Source organism: Dipodomys spectabilis, unplaced genomic scaffold (assembly GCF_019054845.1).
Source record: "Dipodomys spectabilis isolate Male_0828 unplaced genomic scaffold, ASM1905484v1 ptg000019l, whole genome shotgun sequence".
NCBI lineage: Eukaryota > Metazoa > Chordata > Mammalia > Rodentia > Heteromyidae > Dipodomys > Dipodomys spectabilis.
The window spans coordinates 27,775,624-27,802,431 of record NW_024870696.1 but is presented as its reverse complement, the minus strand read 5'-3'; the positions used below and the strand labels follow the sequence as shown (position 1 = coordinate 27,802,431).

General features: G+C 55.5%; 1 protein-coding gene and 1 long non-coding RNA gene across 2 annotated transcripts; one reads left to right on the top strand and one right to left on the bottom strand.

Moving 5' to 3' along the window:
• Positions 1-13,730: 13,730 nt before the first annotated feature.
• Positions 13,731-14,251, bottom strand: LOC122103959. The gene is made up of 2 exons (XR_006146844.1): positions 14,140-14,251; positions 13,731-13,975 (listed from the first exon to the last, which is right to left on the bottom strand). It is a non-coding gene; the product is annotated as an uncharacterized LOC122103959 (long non-coding RNA).
• Positions 14,252-20,587: 6,336 nt separating this feature from the next.
• Positions 20,588-22,971, top strand: Pigc (phosphatidylinositol glycan anchor biosynthesis class C). Its single transcript, XM_042674642.1, has 2 exons — positions 20,588-20,696; positions 21,629-22,971. Exon 2 carries the CDS (start codon positions 21,834-21,836, stop codon positions 22,728-22,730), a length of 897 nt encoding a protein of 298 aa, XP_042530576.1. The 5' UTR covers positions 20,588-20,696; positions 21,629-21,833; the 3' UTR covers positions 22,731-22,971.
• Positions 22,972-26,808: the final 3,837 nt, after the last annotated feature.

The following is a 26,808-nucleotide window of genomic DNA, read 5'->3' as shown; positions in this document are numbered from 1 at the left end:
TTTAAAATCCAAACCGCCCTGACCTCTCCTTTAAATATGATTTAATGTATGGATGTTTGATTCAGCTGAAATTCTTCTGCAGGCCTCCTGGCTGGGAGGGAGTAAATCAATGTGGGAATAGCACCTTCCCACCGGCATCCCGAGAGACCAAGGGGGGGCCCTGACTCCATCCGAGCCACACCTGAGCTAGAGGCACAGTTCAAACATCTAGGATCCAGTTCCGTTTCGTCACTAAAACGAAAAGGAAACTTGATGCAGGGTGTGGAACAAAGGGGCGGAGACAGCGTCCAGATGGCAATCCTAACTTGGGGCTCTGTGACAGGTGTCACGCACAAGGCGGGTAGCTGACATCGGTACCAACGTTCATGGAGGTGTGAGTGCCCACGGCAGGGCCTCCGGCCAAGGCCGAGCAAGTGAACCGGAAGCCTCTCCACCACATACAGGGGTGGGTTATTTCCAGTGATTTTGCTGCTAGGAATTACAGTCGTTGATAAGGTTTGGCTGAACTCAGGAACCTTCTGGAAATGATCGTGAGTCTGACGATCACTGGGGTGAGACAGCCACTTAGTATTGGTAACAAAGCCATGGGCACCCCAGCACGGTTGGGCGGCGTGCTGGCAGTGAGCAACAAGTACTGGCGTGCCAACATGCGTAAGCGGCAGAAGGCAGCGGCCTGCGGCCGGCCCAGCAGTGTTCTGGGTCAGTCAAAGGTAGGTGGTGTTGCAGGTCTCGCTCAAAGTAGGACAAGATGCCGTTCTGGCTTTATGAGTGGAAACATGGATGAGAAAACCACCACAGCAAGGTGGATCCAGACACAAGTCGGCTCACTAGTCCTTCCGTCCTGACTTCCAGGCAAAGCCCAGCTTGGGAAGGTCCCCGCTGGAAGCAACGGCAGACCCACCCCTCAGCCTGGCCTGGCTCTGCAGCCTCCTCTCCCCACGGGACTCGGTGGCCGGGTCTGTGCAAGAACAGCATGCCGGCCCTAGCTCGGGTCTGCTCCTTACACTGCTGCCTGGAGCGCTGTCCACTCCCCGGGCTAGTAACTGGCGGAAAGCATCTTACTGCATGGTCCTTTAGAGTCAGGAAATCAATGTGCGTTATCTAGTGTGGTCGTGGCCGGGGAATGCCCGAGTGAGAGCGTGCGTGGCGAGGGGCACTCTTAGTTCTGTATTCCAGGTAACAAGAACGAATCCACCATTTCGGATGCGGAAGAGGAGCTGCGCAGGCGCTGGCGGCCCTGCACCCCCCAGCCCAGGTGTCTCCACCACACCGCGCTGTTCCTTGAGTGTCTGGTCCTCCAGTCTGCCTTCGAGGGAAGCTTCAAATCCCTTTCTACATGGCATTCTCTGATTGATGCTAGCTCTGCGTCTCCTACCATTTTCCAAGATAGAACTTACGCTTTTTTATTTGTATCAAATGATCTTGATGATCTAGATATTTTAAAAACAAATTGCCTCTATCTAATGAAAGAAAAACTTCAGGTGGATTCAGTGAGCTTAGGGCAAATGAGGAGCTAGGAACGGCACTTTCCCAAACACGAGTTACACCACCCCGAAGAATCGCCAGCTTCCACCTCACCAGCCCACAGCCAGATTCTTTGAGGGATGGAAATGAATCCAATGCTAGGGTCTGGGACAGAGCTGCGTCCTTGTCCATACTAGACTGCCGGTGAGTGAGGCGAGAATAGTATTGAGAAGCTTCTGGAAGAAGACGTATTTTAGGGGATACAGAGAGTAAAAGGAGCTGGGGGTGCGTTCTCTTCCTCTCGGACCCTCGGGCTGCCTGTGGAAGGCTTCTCATGCAGGAGGCATTCCAGGCACCACAGAAGGGCTTCAGCAACTGTACATTGGCTCGAATTGTGTGGTGTGGGGGAAACGCAAGCTAGGTAAGGTAACTGGGGCCCGGCATGGGAACAGACTGGGTTGGGGTGAGAGGGGGACCGCGGCTCACTCCACACACACCCAAGTCGCGCTGGAAATGCACTCGAAAGAACCTAGGGACGAAGCTTCCACCTCAGGGCCCCGGCCGGCCTAGCTCAAAGCGCGGACGCTGAAGGAAGACAAACCTGTGGAGATGTCGTTTTGGGAAGACTCAGACTCCAGGGTTTTGGGTTGATGAGGATTCATCGCTCTGATTGGAAGAAGCAAGAACACACATTTATCAAATGCTAGCATCTGGCGAAAAGGTCTGTCTATGCATTTTAAGTACACAGTATCTGCTAACCTGTGATCGGGCCACTTTGCAGTTGGGTAGGATGACTGGTTCAATCAGTGATGCTTTGATGGGTTTTGATAAACGTGTGTGTGTGTGTGTGTGTGTGTGTGTGTGTGATTGCATGTGCGCTTGCCACTGCAAGGGCTTGCATTCAGGACCTAGGTGCTATTCCTGAGAGTTTTTGTTCAAGGCTGGGCTATACCGCTTGAGCCACAGCTCCACTTCCAGCTTTTCGGTAGTTGACTCATGGCCTTATCTACCTGGGCTGGCTGCAAACCAATTTCCCCCCATTGCAACCTCAGGTCACTGGTGCCTGCAAACCTTCCATTTTTAAACTATTCTACTGGCAAGACACGTATGACATGAAAATAAGAAAGATTAGAGAAAGTTCCTTCAATTAGTAGAGGAAAAAAAGTGATAGAATTCTTCCAAATAGTCATCTACCCTTAGAAAACACAAGGGAACTGGTGTGGCAGCTCATGTGTGTAATCCTAGCTCCTGGGGAGGATTGGGGCTTGAGGCCAGGATGGGCAAAAGTCCATGAGACTCCTTCTCAACAATTACAAGCTGGTCGCACAGGGCTGGCATCCCAGCTACAAAGTCAGTGTGCACAGAAGGACGGAAACCCTGTTTGAAAAATGAACTAAAGGAAAAAGGGCCCGGCCGGGGCGGGGGGGGGGGGGGGGGGGGGGGGGAGCGGGGGGCGGGGGGGCGGGGGGGGGGAGCGGGGGCGGGGGGCGGGGGGGGGGGGACTGGTAGAGCACCCACTTAGCAAGTGCAAGCCCTTAACTGCAAACTCCTGCACTAAAGAAAACTTGAGAAGAAGTTTTAGTTAGGAAATTCCTGACCACATTCTATTTCTCCTGATGCAAAACTGCGGGAGCGCTCACTCAAAATCCGTATGACCCCTAGCCATTTCTGGATTGGTCTAAATTGTTTGCTTTTCTTAAGGCTGACAAACGGGGGAAATGTAATAGGCTACCAAGGGATTGAAGCTAATTGTTTCTTTCACAAAGGTCTCTATGGCTACCAAAATATGGCCCAACCTCTCCCTTATCCGTGTTTGGCAGAGGCAGGTGGTTCTTTAGGGACTAAGTGGTTTAAGATCTGTCTGTTCTACATCTGTGCCTTTTCTCTCTCCCTTTTTCTTCATGTGTAATAAGACTTATAAACTTGTTGGGTGCAAGATCTGAGGATCATGGTTCAAAGCCAGCCCAAGGAGGAAAATCTGTGAGATGTTTATCTCTAATTAAGCATCGAAACTCTGGGAGTAGAACAGTGGCTCAAGTGGCAAAGCACTAGCCTTGAGCAAAATAAGCTCATGGACGCCACCCAGGCCCTGAGTTCGAGCCCTATGATTGGCACAAAAAATAAATACAAAACTATGAAGCACAAATATTATAAGCCACAGATAGGACCGGGCCTTTACTTGAGAGTCATTCCAGCTAAATTTCAAACAGGAAAATTTCATTTTCCTTTGTTACACTGAAAAAAAATCCCCCAAATAGAAAACCAATGTAATAATATTTCTGGTTGGTTGATACCAATTTTATTTTAGGTGTTTTTTTTGGGGGGGGGGATGGGTTGCTGTTGTTCCTGGTACTGGGTTTGAACTCAGGGCCTCATGCTTGCTTAGTTGGCACTATCCTAATTGAACCATGCCTTCAGCCTGAATTTTTGCTGGTTAGTTTTGGAAATGGAGTCTCCTAGACTTTTCTGCCCACTCCACCTTTGAACCCTGGCCCTCTACATCCTGCTTTCTTGAGTAGCTAGGATTGCAGGTGTAAGCCATTGGCACCTGTTTGATTGTAGTTTTAAAAGGAATGAGGTGCTATTTGTTTTTAAATAAAACCAATAAATGATTTGGGGGTTGGAATTGTACTTAAAATATCTAACTTGCAATCTAAGTAAAACACAGCAATGCACTTCAAACGTCTTAACAGAAGAGTGAACTTCTGTGAACTGTGACTACTCAGATTCCAGTCACCTACTACAAGGCAAGCAAAGGGATCCCATGTGCGGAGTTCTGTTTTGTTCAGTGATTTCTCTTTTTTTCCTTTTCCTTTTCCTTCCTCCCTCCTTCTCTCCTTTATTCCCACTCCCTCTGTCCCTCCTCCCTCCCTCACTCCTAGCTCTGGCTCTTCCCTTCCTTTTCTCCAGGCTAGGAATCAAGCTTCCAGCACGCTAGGTAAACCCTCCGCCACTAGACGCAGCCTCAGCTGCAGTTTTCAAAATAACACAAAATGGGTCCTTCTCTTTCTGACAGTTACATGGGGGGCGGGTTCCTCACCTTTGGAGAACCAGTGAATGAGAATTATGAAAGGATCTCATTTGCAGTGACAACAGAATTGGTCAGAATTTTTGCTACAAAAAGAGCTTGTCCTCGAGCCAGGGAGCACTGTGTGTGAGGGCTTATATTTGTGAATTACACATTTCACCTACACAGAGAGGTATACTGAGTTCTGCCTAAGGAATGACCAACCAGACAGCAGCCAGACTCCCTCCTTCCCTCCTCTTCCTATCTTCCTCCCTCCCCTCCCCTCCCCCTCCCTCCCTTCCTTCTCTCCTTCCCTCCTTCCTTCCTTCCTCCCTCCCTCCCTCCCTCCCTTCCTTCCTCCCTCCCTCTCTGTTCTCTCTCTCCTCCCCTCCCTCCCTCTCTCTCTCCTTCCCTCCCTTCCTGCCTCCTTCCCTCCCTCCCTCCATTCTCTTCCTTTCTTTTTTCCCCTTCCCTCCCTCCTTTCCCTTCTCGGCCTGTGCTTGCTAGGTGCCTGAGCTGCATGCTAGTCCTTCTGCTCACCCCGCCCTCTGCCCCTTTGGTTTTTAACGTGGTTTTACAATGGCAATTCCTGATCATTTTGCCTAGGCTGACCTTGAACCATAATCCTCCTACCTCCACCTCCCGAGAAAAAGCTGGGATTCTTATAACTGTTCACCTTGGCTCCCTGGCTGGCCAAAGAAATCTTACTCTTTATTCTCTCCGTGAGAACCAAGTGGGAGGTAATCTCTCACTTTGCACAGTTGTTTCAGTAATCATTCAGACAGAAAAAAAAAAAAAAGAAACAATTTTTGTCAGAGAAAATAAAGCCAGCCAAAAATTCCATTCCTGAAACCTACTACTTTCGCTGCTTCTCAATTCAGGACTCCATGCCTGTAACTAAGTACAGCTAGAATTAAAGTCGATTTAAATCGTTGGCTCACCTATGACACATAAGTTTCTCAAAAGATAGTTTCAGATCATCTGGGATTTCCAGAATTGTTGGTTGTACCTGCAGAAGAAAGATTCTGATTTAAATAGCGTAACAATTCATTGAGCTCCGGCTGCATTTGGCTCTAGTCGTGTACACATGGTGGGAGGCTGCGTACACGTGTGGACACGTGTGTGGACACGTGTGTGTGTACACGCAAGCGCGTGCACCTGTCCATGCCGGTGCTGGGGTTTGAACTCAGCGTCCTGAGTTCTTGCGGGGCTTTTCCCACGCTGCCGGTGCTCTAACTCTTGAGCCGCACCTCCACCTCCAACTCTCGCTGTTTCACTGGAGGTGAGTCTCTCAGACTTGTCTGCTTCCCTTGGCTCTGGGCCTCTTAGCTCTCAGCCTCCCAAGTAATGAGGATTCCACACTCGTTTGCGCCCTGGATGAATCGGCCAGCGGCACAGACAGACTTCTTTATACAGCACAAAAGGGTGAGTCTTGAGACCTTGTGCGCTTCTTTGCTGATCAGAGATTAACGTTAGATACCTCAAAATTAGACAGCCTTCCCAATCTGTTTGTTTAGGTCACACTCTGATTCTAGTAGTGGTAGTAGTAGTAGTAGTAGTATTGTAAAGGTGCTGTACAGAGAGATTACAGTTACACAAGTAAGGAAATGAGTACAGTTCTTCTCAAACACCCTTACTCCCTCCTGCTCTCTCCCTCCCCTCTCCCCAGGTTGTAAAGTTCATTTCCAGCGCAGTGTCTGGTGGGTGTGGCCGCGGCATTGGTTCACCCTTTGTCCTTTGTCCTTTGATTCCCTTCCCATCCCCCACTCAGATAGCCATACATGCGATAGGAAGGGTTCCAGAATCAAAAGCAGAGCGCCAGGGACCCCCTGGGAGCCCCGAGTCTCCTCGTGTTTTCTTATTAGTGCCTCACTTCCCTGATGATCTTTTCAGCCTCTCTCTTCTCCCCTTCCTCCTCTCCCCCTCCTGTTTCTCTCCCCTCTCTCTCTTCATTCCCTGACTCCAAACTGCTTAATTGAGATATTTTTAATAGATCAAATTAGTGAACAAATGAGTCCATTTGGGGGTACCATCTGCAAGCTATTTTATTTTCTTGTGGTACTGGCGTTGGGCTTCACACTTGCTGGGCAGGAGCTCTTCTACTTGAGCCACGCCTGCATGTCTTGCTCAGCTTTTTGAGATAAGGCCTCACATTTGCCCAGGCCAACCTAGACCTTGACCATTTCTGTATCTGTGCTTCTCACGTAGCCGGGTGGCAGGCATGTTCCACCACACCAGCTTTTTCTGTTGAGTTGGGTCTCAAACACTTTGGTTTTTGACCAGGATGGCTTGACCTTCAATTTCCCTGACCTACTAGTACTCAATATAACTGTTTTTAGAGAAACTCTTCAGTAAACAACCAAAACCCCATTTTATGCCACCATTTCTTGTCCACCATGGTAGCTCTGCCGGTGAAGTGATGGTCAGCCCGTGGTGGACGCGGGGTCCCTTTGGCTGTCAACCCTGAGTGGTGAAAACCAGGGGCCTGAAATTTACAATCCCATAAACTGCAAATGGCAACGTGCGGAGGCCGCTGGAGGTCCTCAGAGCAAAAAGCCCAGCCTCCAGTCTATGGTAGCAGATGCCGGCAGATGCAGACGGATTTCCTAAGGGGTCGGCTGGGGGAGGGGGAGGAGGGGAGGCGGCAGAGACTTTGGGGACACCTGAGATTTGCAGGGACCAAGGAAGAGGAGGGAAATGCCCCAGAGGTGGACTTGGCAGGACAGATGTGGGACTCTGCCTTCTCCTAGCGGTGAGCTGCAGCCTGTAAGTCCAGCTGGTGTTTTATGCGTAGAGGGGGAGATGCAGATCAGAACAAAGCAGCCAGCCATGGCATTTCTAGTCTTAGAAAGCATCATGGCGAATTGCTATTCATCTCACCCTGCGGATCTTAATTTCAAGATCATGGTCTCCTACTTCAGTATATAGTATGTACAGGCCATGGTGGGGAATATTTTACCGTCTCCTTAAGCAATGAACAATTTTAGACAGCATGATTTTACTTATTTATACGGGAATAGTGTGTGCACTTTTTGTATAAAAACTGTAGAGACTGAATCAAGATGACTCACAATTCCACCTCATTGTCACCGCTTTGTGTTTACAGTCTTGGAGTGTGCGGGGCATGGGCCACCGAGACCGCTGGAGTTCCTGTGTGCGGCTGGTGCGGTGCGGTGCGTGCTGGCGTGCATTCCTGGGGGGTGAGGGTGCGTGCTGGCGTGCATTCCTCCGGGGGGGAGGGGGCCCCCTTCCTCCGTGACTCTGGGGACTGGATGGGACGAGCCATTCCTGCTCCTCGGGTTAGCTGTGTAGAACGAGGCCTCAAGGTGCCTCCTGCGTTTCTTTAATGGCCGCCCACTGGCACCTTGCTTCCTCTTTTATTACCTTGAAGGACTCTTTCTGATTAAAGGTTGCTGATTGTCCACCTTCCCCAAGAAGGTCAACTTTCTGTCCCGTGATTCTCTCCTGACTGCAGACTTACCTCCTCTGCCCCTGTGCTCGATGTCTTCGTAAACTTTGTCTATACCCGCACGGTGGGGCCTTTCTGCCTACCAGACACCGGGTTCCGGGGTCGAGCTCCTCGTTTGTTCTTTTTTCCTGACTGATTCAATATTTACTTCAGTCACGCACTGTGCTACAGAATATTTTAACTTACTTCTGTCCTTGCTTTGGTAACAGTTACCCATGTTCCTTCATCCATCTCCAGCCTCTCAGCCCCTAAGTTCCTCTTATATATCATATATTTGGGACAACTTTTTAAAGCCTGTGCATTTGAAGTAGCTTAGGTTTGAAGTATCATAGGTTTTGATGAAAATGACATCCTTTTAATGGCCATATAACAGTGCATCCAGTATATATTTACCACACTTCTATTTTTCCTCTTTAAGGATTGTGAAAAGTGCAGCGCAATGGACAGACATCCTTTGGATATGCTGATACTTCCTTTGCACATGGTCCCAGGATAGCTAGAGCTCACGGTGGTTTTAACTTTACTTCCTGGAGGAACTTGCCTGCTGTTCCCCACCGCGGCTGCCATAGTCTACTTTCCCAGAGAGTGAGTAAGAGTTCTCTCTCTTCCACATCCTTGCCAGTACTGGTTATTTTTTGACCTTCTGGTAATAGCTATTCTAACTAGGGTGAGATGATATCTCATTGTGGTTTTGACTTTTATTTCCCTGACAGCTCATGAACTAGAACTTTTTTTCATAAATTTGTTTGATCATTTGAATTGTTTTTAGGAAGTGACTATTTATATCCTGTCCTATTTTAAAACTAGATTATTTCTTTTTATTGAAGTTTTTTGATGTTCCTTATTTATTCTGGATACTAACCCTTTGTCAGATAAACCATTTGTTGTCTCTTTTGTTTGTTGTGCAGAAACTTCTAGTGTGACATAATCCCACTTACCAATTCTCTGTGTGTGTTTCTTTTTTCTGCTGGGCCTGGGGCTTGAACTAAGGCCTTCTCTGAGCCTTTGTGCTCAAGGTGCGCCCTACCACTTGAGCCACAGCTCCACTTTCAAATTAGTTTATGTGTGTGGGGTGGGGGTTGCTAGGAATCGAACCCAGAGCCTCATGGGTGCGAAGCAAATGTGCTCTCCCCCTGGGCTCCAGCCCCAGTCCCCTATTCGGGTTTTGGTTTGCTTTCTTTGAAGGTCTTATTAAAAAACTCCCTATCTGCACAGATGCTTTGAAATAGTTCTGAGTATTCTTGTAGTTTCATGACTTACATTTAGGTCTGTGATCTATGTTGACTTTCATTTTTATAAGGTAAGAGACGATGGTCAAGTTTCAGTCCCCGAGAGTAGACAGTTTTCCCAGGACTATTTATAGAAGAAGCATCTTTTCTCCAGTGTGTATTTGTGGCGCCTTTGTTGCAAATCAACTGATTGTAAATCCATGAGGCATTTACGCCATTCTATGCCATTGGTCTGTTTGCCTGTTCTTAGGCCAGTATCTTGCTGTTTTGATTACTGTAGCTTTGTAAGTATGTTTTGAAGTCAAGCAGTGTGATACCTCCAGCTTTATTCTTTTGCTCAAGATTGCTTTAGACATTCAGGGTCTTTTGTGATTCCAAATGAATTGTAGAATTATTTTCTCTAGTTCTGTGAAGAATTGAGAGATTGGTTTGGACCCATAGATCATTGTGGGTAGTATGGACATTTTAACAGTATCAATTCTTTCCATCCACAAACGTAGAAATAATGTGCTGATAAGAAGAATGTGTATTTTTCAACTGCTAGATGAAATGTTCTAGAAATGTCTGCAAGATCCATTTGACATACTGTATAGGTTAATTATTATGTCTCCCTTCTCTGCCTTCCCCTTCCTTCCTTCCTTGCTTCCTTCCCTCCCTCCTTCCTTCCTTCCTTCTTTCCTTCTCTTTCCTTCCTCCCCTACCCTTTCTACCTTCCCTCCCTCCCCTCCTCTTTCACATGAGTTTTAAAATCTGTTCATCAGTATCTACAAAAGATGCCTTATTTTGGTACTGGGGTTTGAATTCGAGTTTTTGTGAGTGCTAGGCGGGTGCTCTCCCATTAAGCCGTGCCTCCAGCCTTATTTTCCATGGTTATTTTGAGACGGTTTTGGGTGTTTTGTGGAGGTGCTGGGCTCTTGACTGGACTGTGCCCACTTGGTTCGCGCTTCCTGTTGTAGCTGGGACGGCAGACATATGCACTGCACACGGGTATTCTTTTTTTTTTTTTTTTTGGCCAGTGCTGGGGCTTGAACCCAGGGCCTGGGCGCTGCCCCTGAGGCTTGAACCCAGGGCCTGGGCGCTGCCCCTGAGGCTTGAACCCAGGGCCTGGGCGCTGCCCCTGAGGCTTGAACCCAGGGCCTGGGCGCTGCCCCTGAGGCTTGAACCCAGGGCCTGGGCGCTGCCCCTGGGGCTTGAACCCAGGGCCTGCGCGCTGCCCCGAGCTTCTTTTGCCCAAGGCTAGCGCTCTACCACTTGAGCCACAGCGCCACTTCTGGCTTTTTCTGTGTATGTGCACTGAGGAATTGAACCCACGGCTTCCTGCATGGTAGAGTGCCAGCCTTCCCGAGCCCAGGTATTGATTGAGTGGGGCTCTTGTGTATATGCCCTGGCTGGATTTTAAACTCGAACTCCCTGATCTCAGCCTCCCGAATCGTTAGGATGACACACGTGAGCACGCGACACACTGACACCTGAGAGAGACTGTGTCGAATCTTTCATGCGTCTGATGCGCAACTGATCAATAATCAATGGACCTCTACAGTATCAAGCGTTTCAATTTAGGGCTTCATTCACTTAGGTCTTCTTTAACTTCTTGCGATAATATTTTGTGGTTCTTAGATGGACATCCTGAACTTTTGTGAACTTTATTAATCATATGTTTTTGGTGATATTGTTAATGGGACTATCTTCTTAATTTCTCTTTTGAAGTGTTTATTGTGAATAGATACGAATACGTTGGTGTTGGTATACTGATCCCTCCGCCTCTAGCCAGGATAGTCTCTGTACGTGAGATTGTGTCACTTGCCGATGTGTATCGTTTTACCTCTTTCTTTCTCGGAAATGCGGTTTTCCTTGCCTGAGCTCCTGTCCGCCAGCATTCACAGCACAATGCCCACTGCAAGTGGGCGGTGCGGGCATCCTCGTCTTAGTCTTGATTTCAGGGACGTTGCTTCGCCTCCGCGTTCAGTGGGTACGCGTTGGCACAGGTGTTTTTCACAGAGGCTAGGGAAGTTTCCTTCTAGGTCTAGAAATCGTTTCTGTCCTCCGCAGTCTTCGTTGCGAGGAAGGAGCATCATGGTGCGTCTGGCCGGAGGCTCTCGAAGTGTGACGGCAGGCGCTGGGGGCGTTCCATGCTGTGTGTCTAGAACTCTGTGCCTTCCCACTAGGCTCCGCAGCAGGAGAGACGCGTGGCGGTGGCCAGGCCACAGCTCCACTCCTGTCAGCCCGGGCCAGGGCAAAGGTGACAGTCAGGTCTCCAGAGACAGGAGCTGCTGAAGTCCCTAGTGCACCAGCTCAGCCCTGGGGCCAGCCCACGCTAAGGATGAGCCCAGGAATTGTGTCTGTGGAGATGCCAGTTCGAGCCGCACTTCAGCCAGTGCTGGTCCTGAGCACTGAGGTCCTGGCAAGGAGACGTGAGCTCAGGTAAAAGCATTCAGGGGCAGCCCTGCAAGGAGTCTCCCTTCAATTTCCAGTCCCCCTCCAACAACAAAATGCCACAACATGGCTGCTTCTTCCCTATCCTAGTAGCCCAACGCCTTTGCCAGGAGCTCTGAGGAGGAGTCTCTCCTGCTTTGCTTCTACTCTGTCAGCCAAAGGAGGAACACAGGGTATCAGATAGGAGGAGGCCCCTCTCCACCCCTCCCCAAACTTCACCAGGTAACTAAATTATTCTTAATCCCCCTCTGGATGGTTGCCTGACCCCGACACCACCCTAAGCCAGCCCTGATCCTCAGGTCAGCCCCCATTCCCATGGGACCTGGCCTCTTTCTCCTGCACCTCTGGGGGGGGGGGGGGGGGAGAGGCCTGTCTTTGTTTCCTCCACTCTCTGGCTTGCTTTATTTTTCTAACGCTCTTCCACCATTCCCCACCACGAATTACAGGTAATCCACGTCCAATGATAATCCCACGCGCTACAAATGACAGGAAATCCTTCTGCAGCTTTTCTTTCTAGTTGAACTCATGATGAAACTGAAGACTAAGGTTCTTGTTTCTTGATGGTGGGCGTGTGAGTATGTGTGTGTACTGTTACATGTTAGGGAGAAATTAAGAGGAAGGGGGAGGGCTGGGAAGGTGGCTCAGTGGTAGAGTACTTGCCTTGCATGCCTGAGGCCCTGGGTTCGATTCCTCAGCACCACATAAGCAGGAAAAAAAAGCCGGAAGTGGCGCTGTGGCTCAAGTGGTAGAGCGCTAGCCTTGAGCTGAAGAGCTGAGGGACAGCGCCCAGGCCCAGAGTTCAAGCCCCACGACCGGACCCCCCCCCAAAAAAAGGGAGAGGCTGCAGAGCTTCTCCACCATCCACAAAGTTGGAGTTACTTAGAACCCAAACAAAGTGGCTCATCTCCCCTCTGTCCCGCCTACCTTGGTTCACTCTGGCTTACTGAGACGGGAAAATGTTACTATCTTGTGTCAGCTGAGGCCAACGGTTCCTCATTTGTAGCCTCTCCAGGGCTCCGGGGAGGCTGTCCCCTGTGGTGTGCATGCGCACTTCTGTTACCCCTTTGCCTACCATTTTTATTTCTTGACACGCAGGACACAGCGGCTTTCTTCTGAGCAGCATGACATTGCTCTGGTTCTTGTCCTGAGAAGAAAAGCAGATGCAGGTGAGCAAAGGGGGAGGTGCCTGGAGCGACGGTAACAATGAGAGGGTAACGGGTTTCCTTCCCGGAGTAAAGGGCTAGGCCCTCCGTCCCAGCCATCTCGAGGCTGGAGGGCTGCGGCAGAGTTCAGAGGGCCCGACCGGTGGTCCCGGGCCTTGAACAGCTGGGGGCGGACTCTAGTGGGTATTCCGGCTTCCCGGCCGGGTACCGGGCTGGCAGCCACGCGACTATGGGAGCAGGTGCCACGTCTGCCCCATTTGACACAAAAGCTCCACCCAAGGGCCCCCTAAGGCCTCTGATGGCCTCAGGGAGAACAAAGACTTCTCTTCCACACCCTGCCCAAGGCGACGTCTCTCTCCTGCTTTAAACTCTGGCTAGGCATCAGGTTGTAAATGCCTGGTCCGGAGGCAGAACTGGAGCGACAGGCAGAACTGGAGCTTCCCTCTCTGGAAGGGAGTGTGGCCCAGCTACACAGAGACTAGGCGCCCGTGGCTCACGCCTGTAACCCTAGCTTCTCAGAAGTCCGAGAGCTGAGGACCCAGGTTCAAAGCAAGTCCACATGACTTTGATCTCCATTAACCAGCCAAAAGCCAGAAGTGGAGGTGTGGCTCCACAGTAGAGGAGCAGCAGGTTTCGGTGAAAAAGCCGACAGCACCCAGACCCTGAGCTCAAGCCCCAGTACTGGCACACGTACGCACGCGCACACGTGCGCACACACGCCCCCCCTCCCACTGTAACACGCCTTTCTAACTATTTCTGATCAGGGGTCAGAGGGCTCCGGAGCACACACATGGAGCGCGGGCTCAGGAAAACGGGGGATAGAAACTCTATGGAATTTTCCTGTGTTACAAAGAAGAAGGACACTGCATCATTGGCAAAGGGATGAAAAGGCTTGGAAACTTTACGTGAAGAAAGTCAGGCCCAGGGGTGTTTTCTACAGAGGCTAGAATTAGTTTACGAGCGTATAAGTGAACACACTGCGTGCTGTGCAAATTTATTCAGATGCAGCCACTGAAGTTCCGTAGATAGCAAAATCAAAGTAAAGAAGATGAACAGGAGGGGTGGAGTGTGGTCGAGGGGAGGGGTAGACAAACGAAGAGAAGAAGTGTGGGAGGCCGGGTGGGATGCCGAGGAGGCGGGCGGTCCTGGTGCGGTGTTCACTCGCTGCTTTGTCGGATGCCAACTGCTTGGTGCAGCAACTTAAAGACCCCTGACACACAGGACAAAGATGGAGCGACTGAGAAAGGATTAAGGCCACGTGTTCTTGGTGGCGGGAAAGAGGAGTCACCATCCCATACATTTTCCCAGCTCAACTCTGCTACTGCACGATCTTTGCAGCCAAGGCCTTTTTTTTTTTTTTTTTTTTGGCCATACCTCTGCTGGAAGCAAAATAAATGATGTTCTTTGTTCTGACTCCGGAGACCAGAGCTATAAAGTCAGATCAGAGAGGCTGGAAGGGGTGAGGCCCCGGGGGCCTTTGGAGAGGCTGGTCCGCTGCTCTGGTCCTCCCCCCTCCCCCCCCCCCACCCCCCGGCCCTGGACTGCTACGTCACATCCGGGCACAGCAACCCCACAACAGCTGGACATTTCCTTCTCTCTCTTCCTTGCTTCTCTCCAGTCTCACTGCCTGGAAATGCCTGAAGACAACGCCTCTGCCGGCAAATGCTCACGTGAGGGATGCTTTTTATGGCTGGTTTTGGTTCTGCTCCACTTCTGGCCAGTACTGGGGCTTGAATCCTAGGCCTCTCATTCTCCCTTGGCTCAAGGGCAGCGCTCTCCTTGAGCCAGACCTCCACTTCTGACCCATTAAGAGTCTCATGGATGTGTCTGGCGGCGTTGGTTTCCAACTGCAATCCCCAAATCTCAGTCTTGTGGGATTACAGGTGAGAGTCACTGGTGCCCAGCCTCCGTGAGATGTGTAGACCTCATTTCCTTTGTCGTCTTTCCTCGCTTTCCCTGTCATCACCCAGCCTCTGCGTGTCTCCCTCGCCCTGCCATGCCGCTGAGCCCATGCTCTGTCCGTCTGTCTGTCTATCAGGAAATGCTGTGCCCAGGGCCTGTGCACCTGTTATCCAGAGGGTGAGGCGGAAGGGCACTGGGGATGTGATGTGAGAGTTCACAGTGCTGCCCTTTGACCCGTGACCGTGAAGGGGACAGCCAGCAGGACCTTTGCACCCACGCCCAGGCTCCTGGCCTCTGACTGCCTGTGGACAGGTGGTGGCTTCTTGGCAAGTCTCTGCTTAGGGGCGAAAGGAACAGATAGGAAGTCCCCCGTGCATTCCACTCCTGAGAGGCAGAGCTTGACACTTCTCTGGAAAGCAGCAGCTGCGGGCTGAGCCCTTACGTATTTGCCTCCCGGCTTGCACGTGTTCCCAGCAGGCCCTGGGCAATGCCTGGATCTGAGAACAAAGTCCCCGGTTCCTTCTCCGTGTGTCTGGTGTGCAGGGAGCAGGGCGGGGTGGGCACTCGCTCACGCTCAGACGGGTGGAGGCCAGGCCTGCGGCAGGAGGACCGGGTGGCCCGAGGGGCCTCTGCCCTCCCAGGTGCCAGGCCTTTGGGAGCTCTGGCTCTGGCTCCCTCTGCTGGCCCGTCCCAGGACTGCGGCCATGCAAGGCCAAGGCCTCCCTCACCTGGCCCCAGCTGAGCTGCTGCCCGGCGCCCTCATTGGGCACAGAGGCCAACCGGCCCGGGGAGAGCAGGCGTGGGCCGGGGAGAGCAGGCGCGGGCCGGGGAGAGCGGGCGCGGGCCGGGGAGAGCGGGCACTGGGGGCCGGGGAGAGCAGGCGCGGGCCGGGGAGAGCGGGCGCGGGCCGGGGAGAGCGGGCGCGGGCCGGGGAGATCGGGCGCGGGCCGGGGAGAGCGGGCGCGGGCCGGGGAGAGCAGGCGCGGGCCGGGGAGAGCAGGCGCGGGCCGGGGAGAGCAGGCGCGGGCCGGGGAGAGCGGGCACTGGGGGGCGGGGAGAGCGGGCGCGGGCCGGGGAGATCGGGCGCGGGCCGGGGAGAGCGGGCGCGGGCCGGGGAGAGCAGGCGCGGGCCGGGGAGAGCAGGCGCGGGCCGGGGAGAGCAGGCGCGGGCCGGGGAGAGCGGGCGCGGGCCGGGGAGAGCAGGCGCGGGCCGGGGAGAGCAGGCACTGGGGGGCGGGGAGAGCGGGCGCGGGCCGGGGAGAGCGGGCGCGGGCCGGGGAGAGCGGGCGCGGGCCGGGGAGAGCGGGCGCGGGCCGGGGAGAGCGGGCGCGGGCCGGGGAGAGCGGGCGCGGGCCGGGGAGAGCGGGCGCGGGCCGGGGAGAGCGGGCGCGGGCCGGGGAGAGCAGGCGCGGGCCGGGGAGAGCGGGCACTGGGGGGCGGGGAGAGCGGGCACTGGGGGGCGGGGAGAGCGGGCACTGGGGGGCGGGGAGAGCGGGCACTGGGGGCCGGGGAGAGCGGGCGTGGGCCGGGGAGAGCGGGCGCGGGCCGGGGAGAGCGGGCGCGGGCCGGGGAGAGCGGGCACTGGGGGGCGGGGAGAGCGGGCACTGGGGGGCGGGGAGAGCGGGCGCGGGCCGGGGAGAGCGGGCGCGGGCCGGGGAGAGCGGGCGCGGGCCGGGGAGAGCGGGCGCAGGCCGGGGAGAGCAGGCACTGGGGGGCGGGGAGAGCAGGCGCGGGCCGGGGAGAGCGGGCGCGGGCCGGGGAGAGCAGGCGCTGGGGGGCGGCTGAGCGGCTGTGTGGCTTCTCACCGGGCGTGTTTCACCGTGGCCTTTGTGGGGCTGAAGAAGCGGCACCAGCGTGGACTCCTGGCACTCTACCCAGTGAGGCCCTGCTGCTCTCTGGACGGTCCAGTGCCCACGCACCCGCTGCCCCGGCCTCCGCACATCCTGTGCTCCCTGAGCGCCGCAGCTCCCGGGCTGGGTGCTGGGGTTCTTCCCGACCCCAGGGCCCATCTTGCTTTCTCCACCCCCCCCCCCACTCGCACTGGGGAAGGACGAGGTGCGGGGCCTCCACCTTCCTCCCGAGCCTCCTCCCAGCCGCCCTGGCTCCCGCTGGCTTCCTCAGCCCCGCACTGGTCAGAGCACAGCAAAAGGGCTCAGCACCGGTCCTAGGCCGGCATCAGGGCTCCTGCAGTCCTGGCCCACAGTGGCTGGACTCTTACTACCCACAAGGGCCTGGGCCAGGCCCTGAGAGAGCGGAGAGCCGAGAGCCCGGTCCCAGGTCGCGGTCCCGGTCCCGGTCCCAGCCCCAGCCCCAGCCCCAGCCCCAGCCCCGGCCCCAGCCCCGGCCCCAGCCCCGGCCCCAGCCCCAGCCCCAGCCCCGGCCCCAGCCCCAGCCCCGGCCCCGGCCCCAGCCCCAGCCCCGGCCCCAGCCCCAGCCCCGGTCCCAGCCCCAGCCCCAGCCCCAGCCCCAGCCCCAGCAGCCCCGGGAGGGCCTGCAATGTTTTCTGGGCCTGTGGCCAGGTGTTCGTTCTTTCTCTGCCCTGGGGGTGAGGGGTTGGGGGAGGGGTGCTGACCACTCAAGCGGTTTTAAGAATTACAGGAGCCTTGGCCACACAGGTGTGGGTCTGGGGTCAGGCTGCAGCCAATCAGTGATTTCCGCAATGAGCGTGAAATTGCACAAGTGTGGGGACTTGTTTGTGGAAGACAGGAAGGCTGGAAAGGGAGTTAGAGACCCCCTAGAAACTAAGACTCACCTAGTGCCAGTTGAAAAGCAATGGCTGGTCTTTGGGCAGACTTTAACATGTTCATTTCTAGCGTGCCTTTTTGAAGTGTCCAGCCCTCTTTCTTTGTTCCTAGTTCTATGCATTTGGCAGGTGAAGCCCTGAGAATGGGGGGGGGGGGGGCGTCCATGTCTCTACTGGTGACTGGGGGGTGGGCAGGAGGCTGCTTGCTCCCGGTCAGCCAATCACTTTGCTTTAATTAAGGAATAAAAATGAGTACCTTCCATAAGTCACTGGGAACTTGAAACAGAATTGGCAAGCCCAGGTTCTTCCTGAAGGAAGTGGCAGAGAAATGAGGGGATCTGAAAATCAAAGCAAGCCGACGTTAGAAAGGCAGATGCTGGTTCAAGGGAGCAGCAAGAGTCCCTTCGGGCTGTCCTCCCCTCCACTTCCCCTGCAGCTCTGGGGCTTTGGCCTCCTAAGTCCCTTTGGCTTCTCTGTCCTGTTTGTGTCCAGCTGAGCAGCGCCCCTCCTGGATGGTCGCAGAGCGCACGGATAGGAAGGACGCGCCAGAGGCACCCGCAGCCCAGGGCTCTTGGTGGTTTGGATGGTGAAAAGGTGCCCCCCTTTTCATGCCCGGCCGAATCCCCAACAGTGTCTCCCACACAATGAAGCCACCCACTGTCTTCCCCCACGGAACATCTCTAACTCCTTTCCTCTGGAACATTCTTTCCAGTTAGCAAGTGACACAGAGATGCGTCAGGGACAACAGGAGTTTGCTTCACAGGGTCGCCAGCCGCATGGCTTGTGGGCTTTGCTTTATTCCGGGGTAGAGGCCAAGGCCTGGGGTTGGGGAAGGGCTGGTGATCACACCGTGTGTGTGTGCCAGCCACGAAACGCAGCGTGGGCTGTGGTGGGTGTGCCAAGAACACTTCTTTCCAAGGAGGAAGGGTCTCATTGTGCCATTGTCATTTAAAGCAAAGGCCTGCCAAAGGCTGGTGTTCCTGAAGCATTTGTTTCCTGTGTCCTGGGCCCTGGGACCCCGGAAGCAGATCTGACTCGGCTCCTCTCCACACACAGGTGCCGTGACCAAACGCCACCCAGAAGGACCGACGGGTCAACTCAGACCTGCTTCAGCCCCAAAAAGCGCCCACCCTTGGGACGTCTGGGACCTGAGTTTGTTCCACTGCGTCCTCCTTATCTTTGCCAGATCATTCTGCTAGACAGACTTGCCCAAGGCAACAGGATATTCTGAGCACATTGAGAGCCCCCCCCCACTCCCACCCCCACCCCATCCCCCTCTCGGGGAAAGGCTTGGCCAAGAATAAATAGCTCGGAACCCAGCACCTTGGACAAATGGGCTCCTAATTCTGCCTTTCCAAACGCTCTGCTACGGCCTCCTCCCCCCACTGCGGGTGAGGTCAGTCCCGGCTCCCAGATCTGTCCAGCACCATCATGAGTAGAACTCACTGCCTTTTCTTTGTGACTAACGTAAGTGGCCAGTTGGAGGAAAAAACTACCCCCCCACTCCCTGCTTGTGTGGATGGCCAGCTTGGAAGTGAACGGGAGCTGCAGTGCCCGTGGGTTCGAGGCCGCGGCTCCCAGCACCCCAGTGTCCACTGACTGTAGAGCGAGGCTGGTGTCCCGCTACTCGGGAGGCCGACAGTGGAATCGCCCCGGCCTTTCCTCTTCCCCCCATACCCGACTCTCACTTTCTCCTCCGGTTTCCCCAGAGCAAGAGACAGTTCATCAAGGTAAGGAGGAAGCCTGGTTACTTCCCACGGAAGCAGCGACGCTGACCTCGCCCCTCAATTACAAACTGTCCTCAGTTTGATGGGACAGCCCTGAGGGTTTCGTGGGGCTGGTGAAGGACAGCGCCTGCACACTGGGCCGGGGTGGGCCGGGGTGGGCCGGGGTGGGCCCGGCAGCTGCTGCTCTGTGAGGCCGGAGCCTGAAACCTTCCCACTGGGCAGGGGAGGAGGGGGGGAGATGGGGGAGCGGGGGAGCCCGGGGGGAGGGGAGCCGGGGGGGCGGGGTGAGATGGGGGAGCGGGGGGAGCCCATGGGGGGAGATGGGGGGAGCCCTGAGGGGGGCCGGGGGGAGCCCTGGGGGGGCAGATGGGGAGGAGCCTGGGGGGATCCCTGGGGGGAGCCCGGGGTGCCCGGGGAGGGTCCACGCACGGCCTCGGGGCTTCCTGAGCCGTGGCGAGGCGGGCACGGCCGGGCTCCACCTTCGGCAGCTGTGGGTTCCTGTCTGGGCGCCTGGCCGGTCCCGCACGGACCCCGCTCGGGTCCCGGGGCCCGCACGCTGGCTCGGGCCGCCATTACCTCTTCGGGAGGCTGAGCACCAGCGGCTTGTTCATGATGCTCGCTTCGCTAAGCCACGGAACCTTCTCGAACTTTGGGACGGAAGCCTGAGGAGAGACGGGAGAGGGGTCGGCAGAGCCCGCGGTCCCCGACGGTGCAGAGCCGGGCGGGCCTGGAACCGCGGTCCTCGGACCCAGCCTCCCGCGAAGCCCGGCCCGTGTCCTCCGCGCCCCCCGCCACGGCCCGGTGACCTCCCCGGTGACCTCCCCGTGACCATCCCGTGACAATCCCGGTGACCTCCCCGGTGACCTTCCCGGTGACCATCCCGGTGACCTCCCCGGTGACCTTCCCGTGACAATCCCGGTGACCTCCCCGGTGACCTTCCCGGTGACCTCCCCGTGACAATCCCGGTGACCTTCCCGGTGACCGCGCCACCGCAGAGCCCCCATTCCTCCCCCCCCCCGCACAGGACGTCCCGCGGGGCCGGGGGCGGAGGATGGGGCGGGGGGACTGCGGGCCGGGGGTCCCGGAGGAGGGGTGCGGGGCCGGGACCCGAGGACGGCGCCCACGCGGGCGGCCCGCCCCGCTCCCCGCCGGCCTCAGCGCGCCCCAGCCCGGCGCCCCCTGCGGCCCGCTTCTCCGGGCGCCGGCGAGGGCGGCCAGCAGGGGGCGGCCAGCAGGGGGCGGCCAGCAGGGGGCGGCCAGCAGGGGGCGGCCAGCAGGGGGCGGCCAGCAGGGGGCGGCCAGCAGGGGGCGGCCAGCAGGGGGCGGCAGCGGCCTTCGCGGAGGGCGGGCGCTCTAGCCGCCGACTGGCGCCGGGGTCGGAAGCTGCCCGGCTACCGTCGCCACGCCCGGCGCCCCGGAAGCGGAAGGAGGTGGGCTGCCAGACCCTTCCGGCCGCGGTCGCCCGGTAGGCGCGGCGGAGGGTTCCGGGTGGCTGCCATTCCCCCCAGGCCCGAGGCCGGGTGAGGGCCGAGGCCGGGTGAGGGCCGAGGCGCCCGAGGGTGAGTCGCAGGCCCGGGGACGCCCCGCCGCCCGTTCGAGGCCGTGCCGTCCCCGGCCGGGCCCCGCCGCAGTGGGGCGGGCGTCGGGCGGTCGGCCTCCGGGGTGCGCCCGGCCTCCCGCCCCGCGCGTCCCGGCCCGGGGAAAGGACAGCGGCGCCGGAGCTGAGCAGCCGCCTCCGCCCGGGCCTAAAGCCCGGAGCCGCTGCGGGCGCCCGCGGGGGAGCGGGCCGGGCCGGGGCGGGGCGGGGCGGGGCGGGACGAGGATGGGATGGGGACGGGCCGGGGCCGGGGATGGGGACGGGCCGGGCCGGGACGGGCCGGGACGGGACGGGGTTGGGGGAGCGGGGCCGGGCCGGGGCGGGGCGGGGCGGGACGAGGATGGGATGGGATGGGGACGGGCCGGGGCCGGGGATGGGGCCGGGCCGGGCCGGGCCGGGCCGGGACGGGACGGGGTTGGGGGAGCGGGGCCGGGCCGGGGCGGGGCGGGGCGGGGCGGGGCGGGGCGGGACGGGACGGGACGAGGATGGGACGGGGATGGGGGAGCGGGGCCGGGACGGGAACGGGGATGGAATGGGGATGGGGACGGGACGGGGACCGGGATGGGATGGGATGGGATGGGATGGGGACGGGGATGGGGACGGGATGGGGGATGGGGATGGGATGGGGGATGGGAACTGGAAGGGGGATGGGGAATAGAGGATGGGCCCGGGGATGGGGGATAGGGGACGGGACGGGGATGGGGACCGGAGGGGGACAGGGATGGGGGCTGGGGCCCCGGCAGGGGGCGGCCCTGGCTCAGCAGGCCGCACCTCGATGAGTTCTGAAAACGCCATGTGGGTCGCCCGAGTGGTCACCCGAGTGGTGTTATTTAATGATCAGAGCTGGCCCTTGCCGGTCACCCCTCGGCTGTCCTCACAAGCTTCTCTTTCTAGGAACGTGGCTGTGGCGTCCTGCCCCAGAAGAAACCCTTCGCTTCGCAGACCGCGACGGGTTGCCCCCTTGTGAACAGGGAAAGGTCAGTACAGTGTCCACAGGGAACTGCCAGCGAGGTCTTATTTCAGATCTTCACAAAGAACCAGAGCCCGTGGGCCTCTCCGAGGGAGCCCTGCTGGCGTGATTTGTGAGGGAGAGGATACGATGATGTGTGACAAAGCTGAAACCCACGCCAAGGAGGTCCGGTGGCAGAAGGTCTTATACGAGCGGCAGCCCTTCCCCGATAACTATGTGGACCGGCGGTTCCTGGAAGAGCTCCAGAAAAACATCTATGCCCGCAAGTACCAATACTGGGCAGTGGTGTTTGAGTCCAGTGTGGTGGTGCAGCAGCTTTGCAGCGTCTGCGTTTTTGTGGTTATCTGGTGGTACATGGATGAGGGCCTGCTGGCTCCCCACTGGCTCTTCGGGACGGGCTTGGCGTCTTCGGTGGTCGGCTACGTCCTGTTTGACCTGGTGGACGGAGGCGATGGCCGGAGGAGGAGTGGGCGGACCCGCTGGGATGACCTCAAGAGTGCTCTGGTCTTTGTCACCTTCACCTACGGGTTCTCCCCGGTGCTGAAGACCCTGACGGAGTCTGTTAGCACGGACACCGTCTACGCCATGTCCGTCTTCATGCTGCTAGGCCACCTCATCTTCTTTGATTACGGGGCCAACGCTGCCATTGTGTCCAGCACACTGTCTCTGAACATGGCCATCTTTGCCTCCGTCTGCCTGGCCTCCCGGCTGCCCCGGTCTCTGCATGCATTCATCATGGTCACCTTTGCTATCCAGATTTTTGCCCTGTGGCCCATGTTACAAAAGAAACTGAAGGCCTTCACTCCCCGCAGCTACGTGGGGGTCACCCTGCTTTTCGCACTCTCGGCTCTCGGGGGCCTGCTCTCCATTAGCGGTGTGGGAGCTGTGCTCTTTGCCCTTCTGCTGATCTCCATCTCCTGTCTCTGCCCTTTCTACCTCATTCGCCTGCAGCTTCTTAAGGAAAACATTCACGGGCCCTGGGATGAGGCTGAAATCAAAGAGGACTTGTCCAGGTTCCTCAGCTAAGTTAAGCACCTCCTCTACATGAGTAAAGCAAGCTGTTCAGACTCCCATCCTAGCCAGAATAACATCTGAAGGCAGGGTTCCATTCTGGAAGCACCAGGCTAATATGGGTGAGACAAGAGATCAGAAGGAAAACATTAACCCAAGGCTTGTAGGTGGAGAACTTTTCTAGTGTCCTCTTGAGTTATCTGCTGTAACAAATGAAGTGGTTTCTATTTATTAAAAACAACAACATACCCACTAAGTTGTCTCAATTTTTCTGGAAGCCAGAGGCAGGCAGACAAGCTACAAAGAGAATAAATGTGTGTGCGTGCGTATTTCTCTACCTTTTTTGTGTGTGCAGGTTCTTAGGTATCTAGTTCAAATCTTAGAACTCAGGGTGCTGTCTCCAGTTCCCTTGCCCAAGGCCATAGAATAATAGTCGCTTAACCTTGACTCAGAGTGTCTGCTTTGTGCTTAGTGAAATGTGTGGATAATAAAGGAGAACAATGTTAATACAAGCAAAATGTTAGGGGGATTCCAGGAAGCTGGAGACAGGTTCATGTGGAGTCATTAGGACATACTTGAGAGGAGCTAGCATTTAGGTTTAGTCTTAGAGGGTAGGTGGCATTCAAATGACACCGATGATGGTATTAGGGCAGCATAACAAGGGCCTTTGTGGGGCTGATCAGCAATGTCATCAAATAGTGGCTGCATGTGGCTGGGGAACACTGTGGGGCTGGTAAGCCCTGTTCAGTGAGGATACCTACTGCTCCAACTGGCTCAGGGGCAAAGAAGGGACTTCAGACTGGCCTCCATAGTTCTGTCTGCATGGTGTTGGCTACCCTATGTCTTAAAGTTGCCAGAATTGGCTTATAATAATTCCGTAGACATACATTGTCAGTCTGGAAACGGGGTTTTACACTCGGTCTTCCTGCATCTCAAACTTAAAACCAGTCTCCTGGGTGCTTCCTAGCACAGTGCCCTCATGCTCAGCTGGTTTTGTTTTTGGGTTTTAGTATTCTTGCCTTATTTGAGTGGGTTTCTGATAGCCAACTTTAGGGAATTCACTTGGCAACCTCATCCATATCAGTGAGCAGAAAGCTCCACAGATTTGAAGAGCAGTGGACGGATGACTGAATCATTTTCCACTTTCCTTCCCTATCGCCTAACTGTACTTGGTTTGGTGGCTGTGGAAGCTCCTTGGGGTGGGGTAACAGTGGGGAGAGGACAGCGACTGGGCGTGGGAAAGTGGAGGAGGCCGCAGAAGACTCGGTTTGGATGGGAAAGTGGTCATTGCAGGGAGAAGGCCATCCCGTCCGGAGTGGACGGTACCATATGTTTGAAAGGGCCTCGGCCCTGCCGCAGGCTGGTGGCGGGGATTGAGTCTGTGTGACCCTTTGCATTACTCCAAGTCAAGGGGCTTTTGAAGAGGGATGTAGAATACACTGTCCTATGCAAAGTATGGAAAGTAGCAGCTGAGGCTGAACTCAACACTTCACTGCCTTCAGAACCTGAATGTGGCCTGTTGCAGAAATGGAGATAAAAATGAAGGTCCACACTGTGTGTGGGGTGAGCGGGCTGAGGTGAGAAGTCAGCACCTTTATATACGAGCCTCTAGCCGCGTGGGCCTGGGTGTGCATTTGGGGTGCTTGTGATGCCGTGTGGAGCACACAGCACAGCAGCTCAGAGTTCCGAGGATAATTCAGAAGCATATTGAGAAATAGGACCCAGTGCTTTTGTACCTGGAATTCGTGGTACAGAACTAATGATAGTGGTATTAGAAATAGGTCAGTCACCGAGACAACTGGAACCATCCAACTGAAAGAAATCGAAGTTCAACGAGTACGCACTCGAGGGGATCGCGGGACAACAGCCTGAAAAGACTATACAATTTCTCGGGTAGGCTGAGGGGATGGCTCACTGGGAGAGCATTCGCATGCTAGCATGCACAAGGCGGTGGGTTTGATCCCCAGCTCTAAACAGAACTGCCCAGGGTGGAGGAAAGTGATTTGTTTACCAAATTGTGATGTATTTAGAAGGCACTGGAATTTGAGCTGGATGTATTTAGGCCAAGTGAAAATACATCTCTTGTATTTTCTGCAGGGTAACTCTAAAAAGTTATACAGGCCACGAACAGAAACGTTTTTGAAAGGCACAGGGAAAATTGCAAGGAAAAAAAAAAAGCTTTGTTAAGAAAATCCTTTGTAAAAAAATCCTTTGTTAAGAAACCAATCTTGAGGCTTTTCGTATTGCTGTGAAGGATGATTCCCCTGTGGTGTGTTTATTGGGAGAATGGTTGGTAGCACTGGGATTGCAGTTGCTGGGAAAGTTACCCATCGCTTCTCTAAATAGAACATTCATGACTTTGGTCTCTGGAGGACCTCGTGTAGAGGACGGCTGTGTCTGTGTGGCGATTGGCTATTCACCTGGAAATGCTTGCCGGCCTCCTCAGCTCCACTGCTCATCAGGGGCAGTGGCGTCGCGGGGAGTCTGGGGAGCATGCTGCAAGTGAGAGCATGGAGCTGGGGGGGGGGGGGGCGGGGCAGCCCTTCCAAAGGACCCCGCTCTGGGCCGGATCTTAGCGTCCTTCCAAGGCTCATAGAGGCCCTACAGGATGGTAGAGCTCTTGGGAGGTGGGTCTCAGTGGGCGGGTCACATCCCAGGGGTGTGCCTGGACGCAGGAGCGGCCTCTTCCCTGCGCTCTCTCAGCGCGCCTGAGGTGAGCAGCTCTTCACGCCTCTCCTGCACAGTGTACTTACTGCTTCTCCACAAGTCTGAAACAGTGGAGCCAAACGCTCCAAAACTGAGTCAAAACAGAGCTTTCCTCCTTTACGTTGTTACCTCAGATACTTAGTTGGCGAGGGGGAAGCTGAACCGCAGGAGCCGAGGAGAGAGGCTGGGTGCTGGGGACCAAGGCAGAGCCGAAGGGCGGAGGGACACTTATTTTGTGCTGTGACATAGCTGGTTATCATTGTAGCTGGGAGGCATGTGCACAGGTATGGTGGTTCTGAGGGGGATGGTATCAGATTTGTAGGCTGATGTCAGTACTACAAGTTTGAGAAAACCTTTACGTGGCTGTGGGCATAAAAGTTTATACTTAGCGGGCGCCGGTGGCTCCTATCTATAATCCTAGATACTCAGGAGGCTGAGATCTGAGGATCATGGTTCAAAGCCAGCCCAGGCAGGAAAGTCCGTGAGACTCTTATCCCCAATAATCCTAGAAAACCAGAAGTGGCGCTGTGGCTCAAGTGGTAGAGTGCTGCCTTGAGGCCAGTGTCTCTTCTCTGTAAACCTAGCCACTCAGGAGGCTGAGATCTGAGGATCACAGTTCAGTTAGTTCAGGCAGAAAAATCCCTGAGACTCTTATCTCCAACTAAGCACCTGAACAGCTCAAAGAGGAGCTATGGCTCAAGTGGTAGAGTGCTAGCCTTGAGCAAAGAAGCCCGGGGACTGCCCAGCTCAAGCTCCAGGACTAGTGTGCGCACATGCATGCACACACACACACACACACACATTCATATTGAGCACATGGAAGGAGGTATATGGAGCTATCCTGAACATGTTCTAAGCCAAAGAAAAGTTATAGGACAAGAGAAAGAAAAGTCAGCAGAGGGCATCAGTTACACGATAATTCAGTATTTCAAGCCATTGAATGCAGGGAAGTAGGTTTGGGACACAGTGCCTCCTTGTGGAAGTTATTGATATTCCTTTTTATAAGAGCATTCAATGAAGGCTTGGGAAATAACCCCAGCTCTCCAGGTCTCCTTATCTTAGAGCCCCGTGCTATGTGCAGCATTTGTACACCATCCTGTTCTTAGCACAGTCCATTTTACAGCTGAGGAGACTGAGACTCAGTTCTAGCCAATATGAGTAGGCTGTGCTGATATTCTGCTTTTCTGACAGACCATGGATTGGTGGTTGCTTCTAACGCTTTCCAAATCCCTTGTCGTCTCGTTTAACCTTTGTCTTATCTCCCCAGTGTCCATCAGAGTACATACTGTCTGCCTAGACTTTCCTCTACATATTCTCTACATTTGCATTGGGTGACGTTTAGCCGTTATTGAGTCCACAGATGTTGACTGAGCACTCACCATATGAT